At 32.3% G+C, this 12,905-nt stretch overlaps 1 protein-coding gene across 1 annotated transcript in view; it reads right to left on the bottom strand.

The window, feature by feature from the left end:
* Nucleotides 1–12,905, bottom strand: part of LOC134724961 (GPI inositol-deacylase-like) — a 144,785-nt gene that overhangs the window by 23,979 nt on the left and 107,901 nt on the right. The window contains exons 21-23 of the mRNA XM_063588380.1: nucleotides 8,818–8,908; nucleotides 2,735–2,828; nucleotides 401–601 (exon numbers count right to left, since the gene is read on the bottom strand). Coding sequence (XP_063444450.1) covers nucleotides 401–601; nucleotides 2,735–2,828; nucleotides 8,818–8,908 — 386 coding nt within the window. The remainder of the gene's footprint in view (nucleotides 1–400; nucleotides 602–2,734; nucleotides 2,829–8,817; nucleotides 8,909–12,905) is intronic.

The raw sequence follows: 12,905 nt of genomic DNA, 5'->3' as shown, positions 1-12,905 counted from the left end.
GGACAAAGGAATGCCATAGGATGATATTTTACAAAGGTGATAAAAAGTTTGACAGACAGAACCACGTCTTTTCATTGCTTAAACGCAATAATGCTTGATAAAAATACACAAGTGGTGAACAACCTTCTCTATTCTGCGTTTTATTGTCATCTAGTAAAAAGGGAGAAAAAAAACCAACAGAACTCTGAGAAAATTGAAAATGGTATTGTTGCTGAAGTTTTTTTTTATTAATTTAAAAAGACCAATGGACCACGATGATCCATACAAAGTGATGGTGCGTACAAACTTTCATAGATTTTTGTTCACAAGATGTATATTGATTTTTCTATTTATTGATGTTCTTACTATTATTGAGAATTAGTATAATATTAAACCTGTGTTCTAAGATAATATGATTTACCATCCGAATAAAACTGCAGCAAGCCTACTAAAAATGTGCAATGCCATGATAAGTAAGTAGCAATGGACATTGACAACACCAAGGGAAATGATATATAACATCAATGGTAATGCTGCTGAATATAAACCACTTTTGGTCAGCTCTCTACTGTCTTCTTGTGGTAGTCCAAAACTGGTTATTAATGCTTCAAAACTTTCATTACTGTAAAAATAAATAAAACTTAATCCAAAATCCCCTTTTTATATTGTCCTTGTCAATCCTCACCAGGAGCCAGTAATTCGTAGAAGTTGTTCCCCTGATAATAGTTTCTCTCTACCTGCTATAGTTTCTACCAAAAATAAAGTTAGATCACAGCCCAAATAAAAAAACCAACAACATTATTGGCTTTGAATTAGATGCCAGTGACTGCAAGTACTCTCAGATCTGCACTTTGTCTTTTTGGTTTGGTTTAAGATGTATAACTACCTGTTCGCATCCATTCTGTGATTTTGTTAGATGTATTTCCATCATATCCAACTGATTAGTTTAGCCTTTTTAAACTGATTTTATAGTTTAAATTGTATTTATGTTGTACTGTTACACCACTTTCTCAGGTTGAAAGCTCAGAAACATGTTTAACCCTGTCACATTCTATATGTGCCTGTCCAAAGTCAGGAGCATGTAGTTCAGTGGTTGTTGCTGGTTCATGTCTGTCATATTTGTTTTTCGTAAACTGTTATAAATATGCTTCATATTTTTCATGTCCAGGCCTTTTATAGCCGTCTAAACAGTATGGATTTTTCACATTGTAAGGTTTACCCCAGTATATCAACTTCATTTGAACTTTGGTGGACACTGGACAGTTGTCTCATAATTGATCGTAACAAATCTCCTTATTTTTATATAAGATCATATGTCTTTAAAGGACAATAACAGTCAGACAGTCTAGTTTTGGGCCCCTTTATAGCTTGCTGTTGGATGTTAGCCAAGGCTTAATGTTGAAGGCAGTAGTTTGACCTATTATTGTTTACTTTTTACACAGTGTGACATGGATGGAGAGTTATATCATTGGCCCTCATACCACGTCTTCTTATTTATAGGTCTAATTATTTGAGGATAATTCTAGTATTAAAACTATTTCTGAACATTTCTATCAGTCAGAATTTAGGTATCTATTGCTTGATTGGTGACTGTTATGTTACTTTTAGCACTAATATCTAATTTGTGGTGTTCAGTTTTGTTGGTGTAGAAAACCACAAAATCCAGAGAGAACAACATCCTACAGCCGGTGAAAAAAACATGGTTTTAACTCACTTAATGGCCCATTAGTGTCAGAGAAAATGTTTGTAAAATTTAATTGATGACATGGATGACGATAAGTTATGGAGATGCCAAGTGATGAAAATGAGTAAAAATTGTCCTTCATGGTTAAGTGTTAACTGATGATTTTTAATCATGTTGACCTAATTTTAGATTGAGTTAAGTATTTTAATTCATATTTTATAGTGTGTCTTTCAATGTTGTGATGTTACACTATTGTTCAGATAAGGGTTTGTTACCATTAAAACATTTCAACCCACTGCCTTTGTTTGCACCTGTCCTCAGTCAGGAATCTGATGTTCTGTAGTTGTTGTTTGTTGATGTGGTTAATACGTGTTTCTCATTTCTTGTTTTCCTTTTCTGTTACTTGTATGATAAGGGTATACTATACCATAATACATCCTGTAAACGGGGATATAAAAACTGAAATTTTTTTTTTTAAATTTTCAATTCTGGGTCAATAACCCAAAAAATATGTTGTCTGAATATTTCTGGGCAGATAGATCTAAAAAGTTATCAAAGGTACCATGATTGTAATTTAATACGCCAGGAGCGCGTTTCATCTTCATAAGATTCATCAGTGATGCTCAGATCAAAAAAGTTATAAAGCCAAACAAGTGCAAAGTTGAAGAGCATTGAGGACCCAAAATTCCCAAAAGTTGTGCCAAATATGGCTAAGGTAATCTATTCCTGGGATAAACCTGATGAACATGTATGCCCCATGTCTTTTTGCTTTAAATGCTTTAGTTTTAGAAATATAAGCCAAAAACTGCATTTAATCCGTAATAAATTTACTTTTCATTTCCTTTTTAATACATTATAAAATGAAATTTAAGTAATGTTACAAATTCCACTTTAAAGTTGACTGGATATGTTCAGCAGTTCTCTTTTTGTTTTAGTTTTTTGTCTTTGACCTCAATTTTTTCTTTTGTCTCAAGTGAAACCTCATGAAGATGATTAAATAATCATACTTTATACTGGAATCAGTATCAAACCAAGTTTATATTTCAATAAATGCACATGAAAAGAGCTTACTTAAGAATGAATCTAAAAATAACAACAACTGGTAAGATTTTGTATGGTGCTCCAAATGATGAAATAGCCTCAATGATATCAGCACATTTTCTTTCTGAAATTAGATAAAAACAATTTATGAGATAAACAATTTATGAGATTCAAAATATTTTCTTTTCCTGCCAATCTTTAACAATTCTTATTCTGAAACATTCAATGATCTCTAAAAACATAAAATTAAACAAGAGGCTCTCAAGAGCCTGAATCGCTCACCTTAATTTTTTTGATTAAATCTCTCATCAATGATTATTTTGGCTTTTCAATTTATTTAAATGTTCTTTGAATCGTCCTATTTTCTTCAAAAGCAAAAAAAAATCATTTTCTCCTATGTTCTATTTTAGCCATAGGAGCTATGTTTCTTGACATACAAGATAATAAAATATAAAATTTATACTAGATACTCTGAAACTCATTTAGCCTAAGTTTGGCTGAAATTGATACAGCAGTTTCAAAGGAGAAGATTTTTTAAAGTAAGTCAACATGATGAACAAATTGTGAAAAAAGTCTTTAAAGGGCAATAACTCCTTAAGGGGTCAATTGACAATTTTGGTCAAATTGACTTATTTGTAGATCTTACTTTGCTTAAAATTTTTGCTATTAACCAAAAACTGCCAAATTTCTTTAAAATCATCAATTCAGGGGCATTATACCTGAAAAAACAGTTACCCATTTTTCTGCTGAAAATTTCAGGACAGGTAGACAGACCTTGACTTAATAAATACTTTAACTTCTTGTCTTATTTGCTCTAAATGCTGGAGATTTTGAGATATAAGCCAAAAACTGCATTTTACCCTGTGTTCTATTTTTAGCCATGACGGCCATGTTTTTTGACGAAATAGAAAATAAAACATATACTTTATTCTATACACCCTACTGATCATTCAGTTGAAGTTTAGGAGGAGAAAATTTTTTAAAGTTAGCAAATATGATGAACAAATTGTGAAAAATTGTCATTATAAAAGGACAATAACCCCTTAAGGTCAAGTAACAGTAAATGGGCTATGTCTTAGATTTCAGTAAAATTTGGCATGCAGCTCTGGCTCGATGAACTTCAACTGAAAATCGAAAAAATAATGCATTTATCTCAATTATCATCTGAAATATTACTGATTGAATTCTTACAAAATGGGTGAACATTTGTATAGAAAGCACATAAAATCGGCGAAAACCCTTCTAAAAATTGTCTTAAAATCGCCAAATCTCTTATTCTACTCCATAGATTTTTCTTAAAAAACTATATGTTGTTGTTACATAGATTTCCGTTATAATGATGCAAAATAAAGATAGGGTCACCGACTTTGTTTTTACGGTATAGATCATTCAAAGTTGCGTTCTTTGTGAAAAAATCCAACAAAACGTCGAAATAATCGTAACGTTATCGCGTTACGGGCCGTAAAACGTTGATTTTTGACGCTTTTCCCTACCAATAAGGTAACAAATTGTTTATTAGACAAAAAACGAAGTCGGTGACCCTATGATTATTTAGTATCATTAAAACAGAAATTTATGTGTCAACAATATATAGTTTTTTAAGAAAAATCTATGGAGTAGAATTAGAGATTTGGCGATTTTAAGACAAATTTTAGAAGGTATTTCGCCGATTTTATGTGCTTTCTATACAAATGTTCACCCATATTAAGAGAAATCAATCTGCAGCTTTTCAGAAAATAAAAGAGATAAATGTATTATTTTTTCGATTTTCAGTTGTAGTTCAAGAAGACAAGGTTGTAAGCAATTTTTTAGGAAAATCTACGACATAGCCCATTTACTGTTCCTTGACCTTAAGGGGTCAATTGACAATTTTGGTCATATTTAACTTATTTGTAGATCTTTCTGTGCTGATCATTTTTGCTGTTTACAGTTTATCTGTATCTATAATAATATTCAAGATAATGACCAAAAACTGCAAAATTTCCTTAAAATTACAAATTAAGTGGCAGCAACCCAACAATGGGTTGTTTGATTCATCTGAAAATTTCAGGGCTGATAGATCTTGACCTAATGAACATTTTTACCCCCTTGTCAGATTTGCTCTAAATGCTTTCGTTTTTGAGATATAAGCCAAAAGCTGCATTTGACCCCTATGTTCTATTTTAAGTAACGGCGGCCTTGTTTTTGGACGGATCAAAAATCAAAGCACACACTTTGTGCAGGATAATCTAAGGAACAATCATGCTAAGTTTCATCCAAATCCATTCAATAGTTTCAGAGGGGAAGATGTTTGAAAAATTGTTAACGACGAAAGACGACTACGACGACGACGGACGCCAAGTGATGAGAAAAGCTCACATTTCCTTTTAGGAAAGGTGAGCTAAAAAAGCCAATTGAAAAATTCTGCACAATTAAACATCATCCATTATGAAACAGGTAATAATAGGATACAATTCTAACATAAAATTCTCACAAACCCATATTTGAGCGTTTGACCCAAAAAGTGGCTTAATCAATCTACCATTGAGAGTGGGTCTCATTGGGGTCTAAGAGTGACGCTGTATTGAGTGACATATGATAGTCAAATTATTGTGCAGTGAAAATGGGAAATGAAGTCTAGTGGGACACGGGAAATTACAAGAAAATGAGAATTGCTTACGTACACAGTGTAAGCGGCACACACAAACCTGAAAAAACAGTAAGCGGGATCCGAGATCAGAACCCCCCAATGAGACCCCCTTAAGGACCCTCAATTTCAAGAACAAATTGAGTAGGGACTTTTCTGACTTAGGCTTACAAAACTGCATAAAAAAATATTCAGGTTTATTTATGTTAATTGCACCACTTGTTTTTTTTTAGAGACCACAAAATATAAAAAAAGTAAAAAAAATATATAGGCTCTAAGCTTACCTAGCATTGTATCATAATAATGATAAAATAATTAAGTATTTAAGGTCAAGAATTTTTTTACAGATATCACATGAACTTTATTACATTATCATACTAAGTACATGAAAATAAATCCATATAAACCCAGCAGCAAGACAAGTATTAGCACCAGGGGCATATCCAGTCACTTTAAAAAGGAGGGCCCAGCCCGGGGGAGGGGTCCTAACCCAGGACAAAGGGGGGGAGTTCCAACTACAGGTCCCCATTCAAATGCATTGATCGTCCAAAAAAAAAAGGAGGTGTTCCAACTGCGAGACCCCCCCCCCCCCCTCTCTCAATCAGCACCTTCTAATAAATGCTTACTCAAATGCAGTTGACCAATTGCTAATTAAAACCTGCAAAGAGGAGTTACAATGTACAACTTAAAAACTTCACAATTGACCTATGAATCCTAAAGTAGACAAAGTGATTCCCCCACACTCCACTCTTAAGTGACTGTATTATAACAAAGTGTTAGGACTTTCTTTGAGATATGATTGATATATCTCTAGAATGGTAAAAGTGACACTTCCCGAATTTGTTTCAATAACTTCTCAATACGATATCAGAAACTTATTAAAATCACTAAAATTACGTAAATAGATATAACCACAATTTACTAAAGTTTCATGAGAACTGCTGTAAGTATTTTTAAATCATTGAGCTAAATCTGGAATATCCCCCCTTGTTATGCCCCACCTACGATAGTAGAGGGGCTGTAGAGGGGCATTATGTCTTCTGGTCTGTGCATCCTTCTGTCTGTTTGTCCGTCTGTCTGTTTGTCTGTCTGTTCGTCCCTCCATCCATCCGTTCATCCCGCTTTAGCTTAAAGTTTTTGGTCAAGGTAGTTTTGGATGAAGTTGAAGTCCAATCAACTTGAAACTTAGTACACATGTTCCCTATGGTATGATCTTTCTAATTTTAATGCCAAATTAGAGTTTTTATCCCAATTGCATGGTCCAATGAACATAGAAAATGATAGTGCAAGTTTCAGGTTAAAGTTTTTGGTCAAGGTAGTTTTGGATGAAGTTGAAGTCCAATCAACTTGAAACTTTCTACACATGTTCCCTATGATATGATCTTTCTAATTTTAATGCCAAATTATAGTTATGACCCCAATTTCATGGTCCACTAAACATAGTAAATGATAGTGCGAGTGGGGCATCCGTGTACTATGGACACATTCTTGTTCAATGAATAAAATCCCATTACTCGGAAACATAAAATCTAAAATTTATAAAAATTGGCAGGGAGTTTATGTAAATAGATATAAACAATTTGCCAAAGTATCATGATAACTGCTGAAAGCAATTTTAAGTTATTGTCCGAAAACTTAAAAATCCCCATTTTTTTAATGAATAAAACTTGGAAACATAACTTTTTTTTTTTTATTAAAAACAAAAGGGAAATCACATTAATAGATATAAAAATTCACCAAAGTTTCATGCAAATTGATTTAAGCGTTTTTGAGTTGATGTAAAACATGTTCATGTTGACGACAGACAGTCAGACAGAGGTATACCATAAAACATTCCGTAAATGGGCGCATAAAAATTGGAAACAAAATTGATATTTCAGGGGGAATAATTCCAAAATTAGTAGTTTTTAAAGTTTCAGGGTTCATTCATCTTGTCAATCTCATCATTTTTGCAATTTACACTTTTAACCCATGCTGAACCAGTCCATAGTTTTCAAAATTTGGAAGGACTATCAGCTGAACCCTGTGTCTCACCTTCTATTGTTGAGCCCTGTCAGTGTAAAAGTACAATTTTTACTTTAAAAGGGAGTTCATTTATCAATACAATACAGAATTTAAATAAAAATAAAACTGTTTCTTTAGATTCTATTCTTGTTTAGCCTCTCTCTTCAGAACAATTCATGAAAGTTTACAAACTTATCATGTCAAAAACTTTAATCCCAGACTGTCTGTAAATAATAACTGTAAAAGACTCATTAGAAAAATACTTAAAATGAAAATATATTAACCAAATAATTCATCGGAGATGATCTGATCATCATAAAAAAATAATCTGATACAGTTTCATAAAATTCTGACAAAGTATCTAATGTGTTACAAAATTTTACCATGACTGTACTGTATGCTTGTTTTACCTGTTGAATAAACTAAGTTCATTTATCATTAAAATACGGAAAAATGAAAATAATTAATTTCAAAATTATGCTCTAGATACTGTATTTTGGACATTATCAAGTATCTGTCCCAATTCCTTAAAATTCCATGAAGGTTTGACAAACTTATTGAAGACATCAAAACTTTGACCTCAGTCTGAATCTGAATGATAACTGCCAAAAAAAAGTCAATTTATCAGAAAAAAAAAAAAAAATGAAAATGAAAATTTAAAAATTTTCCTTAAGAATTCTGCATTTAGGTCATCTATAGCTATTATGTCAAAAAAACTTTATCCAGACTGAACCTAACTTAAACCAAAAACTGAACCAGATGCTGCAGTCGCAGACACCAACATCTAGGATGGCTATGTCTCCCTTTCGCAGGCTCAACAAAAATGTTTACAAAGAAATGCCTTAAAATTCAAAATCAACTGAACTTGTTTGTGCTGACTACTTATACCCTGTCAGATTTTGTCTTATTGTTATAATTTAAGGAACTTAAGGGGGTCAAACACAGAGTAATGTAAAAGCTATGATAGCAAGGTGAGCTTAAAGATAAACTAATTGTAACATTTCTCTTACACGGAGTTTCTACCCTATGTTTTCATTGAAATTCGAAGAAACATTTCTTTATATTTTCAAATTACTAATTCAACGCTTAGATAACAAGTCTATCTATGGTAGTCAGAAAAAGCCGGCTAAAATATGGTAACCATCTAATAACAAAAGTGACTAATAAATAGAACAAGTGAAACTGCTAGCTACTGCTTGCTGATGATAACCCCCGCCGCAAGTGGATAATATAAATAGTGTAAAAATATGCAAGTGTTCGGTAAACAGGAAGTTGTTGAGTGATGAATCTGAAAACGCATCACACGGTATAGCTGACTTATATAAATCGTGAAACCAAATTTCAGAAATACTTGTATTGTAGTTCCTGAGAAAAATGCGACGAAAAATATTCATGGGAACGGACAGACTGACGGAAGGACAGACAGAGGTAAAACAGTATACCCCCCCCTTTTTAAAGCGGGGGTATAATAAACTCTACCCACCTCTTCTAATCTGGTGAAGCTGGAACACCAAACCCATCAATAATATGGCCAACATAAAGCTTGGAAACAATCCACCATAGAATCTTATAAACTGCAATATGTGAAAATAAGTTAATATAAAGCATAAACATTAGGGGTATACACTACCAGATACAAAAATATGATTTTTTTTGTTTGTTAAATTATTAATGAAAGTGAAATAATGAAATAGCAATTCACTTTTAGCAGCCTGAGTTTTGATCAATTGTGTCAAAATGAGGTAAGAAACATCGCTGATGATGAGTTATTCACTTATAATAATAATAATTCAACCTCACTGAATCTGTATTCATGTGACATTCACTTTAACCCCTTAGCTATAGAGATTGGTACTCATTTGCAAGTGAATAATTCAACCTTATTGATTCCGTGCATTTTTTGCATAATCTTTGTGATTTATCTACATAGGTTTTAGCATATCTATCTGTCTCTACTTTTAGGGGATGTGCACTTATTCTGATCTTGCACAGTGCTTGTCTATCTTTAAATTCTTTTAATTGCAGATATTTTTCTGTACCAAAAAAATGTTTAATTGAAAAATAGGTCAAGAGTTTACCTCTACCTAATTTAACAGTATTATCTCTAAATTCTTTCTTATGATTATGAAAACTTGTACATAATTTATTCTTAACTATAGTACATAAACGGCCAACACTTACATTTAAGTTTTGTAAGTCTAGTTCTTTCATTAAATTAAATTAAAATTAAATAGTCAATACTAGAAAACCATGTAGTAATATTGTTTGCATGTAACTTTTTATTACAAATATATGCATCATATAATAAACCATCCTGTGTGTTCTCTAACCTATGAGCATATTTTAACCTTGTCAATAAATCAAACTAGAGGCTCTTAAGAGCCTGTGTCGCTCACCTTGGTGTATGTGCACATTAAACAAAGGAAACAGATGGATTCATGACAAAATTGTGTTTTGGTGTTGTTGATTTGTTTGTAGATTATACTTTACTGATCATTCTTGCCACTTACAATTTTCTCTATCTGTAATAAACTTGGCACTTTAGTTATAGAGGAAAATATTTTGTGAAAAAATACCAAAATTTACCAAATTCATGAAAATTGTTAAAAATTGACTTAAAGGGGCACTAGCTACGAGATATATAAAAAATCTTAAGTAAGATTTTTTTTGTTCAATCAATGATGAAAGTGAAATAATGAAATAATAATTCGCTTCTGGCAGCCAAAATGGTTTAATTTTGTCAAATTAAGCGATGAAACATTGATAATTACTGTTTCACTTGCAAGTGAATTAGCCGACCTCATTGAATCCGTATTCATGTGAACTTCAATTTTACCCCACACTAGAGATTGACAACGCATGCATTATACGTGTATAGGTTATTTAAAGAAAAAAAATGTCAACAATGAAAGTGAAACTACGGTAAATTATTTGATTACTGATTCTATCTATATAAAATCATTCTTATACGGTTAAAAACAATGAGGCACATAAATTTTCAATCTATAAGATAAAATCAAATAGACCTATAAAAATCCAATTGCACGTGTTGGTTTAATCTATTCATATCGTTATTTATGTTTACATCGCTTATATGGTCATCTGAGGTCAAATCAATAGTTGATTAGATGGCGTCTGGACTAACATACACACGAAAAGAACCTACATATTATCTATACCATGCTCTGTATACTGTTTATTTTAGACTTTTGGTAGTTTGAATAAATGTTTTACATTCTTATAAATCAAATATGAGAATTTGAGCCAAATCGGTAACCATGAATTTGACAGCTAGTGCCCCTTTAAAGGAACAATAACTCCTTAAGCTGTCAACTGACCATCTTGGTCATGTTGACTTATTTGTAGTTCTTAGTTTGCTGAACATTATTACTGTTTACAGTCTATCTATAATAGTATTCAAGATAATGATCAAAAACAGATAAATTTCTTTAAAAATTATCAATTGGGGTGGCAGCAACCCAACAATCAGTTGTCCAATTCATCTGAAAATTTAAGGGCAGATAGATATTTACAAAATGAACAAGTTAACCCCTTGTTTAATTTGCTTTAAATGCTTTGGTTTCAGAGTTATAAGCCAAAATCTACATTTTACTCCTATGTTCTATTTTTAGCTATGGCGGCCATCTTTGTAGGTTGGCCGGGTCATCGCACACATTTTTAAAACTAGATACCTTAATAATGATTGTAGCTAAGTTTGGTTAAACTTGGTCAAGTAGTTTCAGAGGAGAAGATTTTTGTAAAAGATTACAAAATTTACGAAAAATTGGTAAAAAATGACTATTAAGGGCAATAACTCCTTAAGGGGTAAACTGACCATTTTGATCATGTGACTTATTTGTAGATTTTACTTTGCTGAACACTATTGCTGTTTACAGTTTATCTCTATCTATAATAATTTTCAAGATAATGAGCAAAAACGGACAAAATTCCCTTAAAATTACTAATTCAGGGGCAGCAACCCAACAAAGGGTTGTCTGATTCATCTGAAAATTTTAGAGCAGATAGATCTTGACCTGATAAACAATTATACCTATGTCAGATTTGCTCTAAATGCTTTGGTTTCTGAGTTATAAGCCAAAAACTGCATTTTACCCCTATGTTCTATTTTTAGCTGTGGCGGCCATCTTGGTTGGTTGGCCGGGTCACGCCACACATTTTTTAAACTAGATACCAATGATGATTGTGGCCAAGTTTGGTTTAATTTGGCCCAGTAGTTTCAGAGGAGAAGATTTTTGTAAAAGCCAACGCCGGACGACGACGGACGCAAAGTGATGAGAAAAGCTCACTTGGCCCTTTGGGCCAGGTGAGCTAAAAATGTACAGGAAATCTTCCTAATTCAGACATAACAGCAAAATTACTTGCTTTTCTGTTAATCCCAAGAATATATTTCATGAATTTTGTGTGCGACTTTTCAGATATATCTTTTGAATAAACCTTTTCTAACATATAATCATTATATATATATTCTTCATACATGCCACTAAAGTGGTTGAAAACATTCCCCATATTTCACTGCAATACATTAAGGTTAATAATACATTAATGGTCGTATTTTCACCTCAAAATTTAAAAAATTTACAGACAAACCTGCGCATCTGTAAATAAAATCAGGCATAGGCTAGCATGCCCTAGATACATGAATTTTAAGTATGTTTTATGTTTTAGAAAAAATATAAACTTACCAGGATTTTGCTGTGCACTTTTTTGCATTCCTCCAGAAGGTGCCAAAATAAACTAAGTTGGGAAATAGGTTTGAGAACTTCCCCACAGGTAAAAATTAAAGTGAGCATTTTTAATTGACATGGACATCAAATGGACAATAGACACCTGACAATAATTGGTTATTTAAACTGTGTACCTGAGTGGATCATATCAAGGTAAACTCAACTGTTTGTTAATTTTATCATCTTCTGCAGAGACAAAAAAAGTGTACAGCAAAATCCAGTTAAGTTATGAATTTTCTAAATCATACAATGCATTTGAATTCTATTTATCTAGGGCATGCTATGCCTTCAAACTTTTCCAAATGCACAGGTTTGCCTGTACTCAGAGAAAATTTTGAAGTGAAAATACGGCCATTTTAGCCATAGGGTCCACATGAACCTTAAAATAGGTTTAATTGTATGGTCATAAAGGTGCATTAAAGTTGAGACACTAGGATTAGATGATGCTAGGCATTGTTGTAATCCAAAACAAGCTTTAATAGATTTCTTGTATAGCTCATCTTTACACTGTGTAAATTTACCTCTAGATACAAAAGTAATTCCTAGGTACTTATAACATTTTACACTGTTGCTTATTAAAATACACTGGGCAATCAACATGTTTTCCGGGTTTGTTAAAAATTAAAACTTTTGTTTTATTAGGTTTACATTTAAACACCATTTGAGCAATATAATTGTAACTTATCCATTCTCTCTTGTAAACCATGTTGTGTTTCAGAAAAAAATAACAATGTCATCTGCATACATAAGACAATGAATTATGTTGTCATTTAGTACATGATGAAAAAGTTTCTTGCATATCATTTATGAACAATTTGAAAATATT

The sequence above is a fragment of the Mytilus trossulus genome, chromosome 7, assembly GCF_036588685.1.
Source record: "Mytilus trossulus isolate FHL-02 chromosome 7, PNRI_Mtr1.1.1.hap1, whole genome shotgun sequence".
Classification (NCBI taxonomy): Eukaryota; Metazoa; Mollusca; class Bivalvia; order Mytilida; family Mytilidae; genus Mytilus; species Mytilus trossulus.
This window is presented reverse-complemented; position numbering and strand designations above follow the sequence as displayed.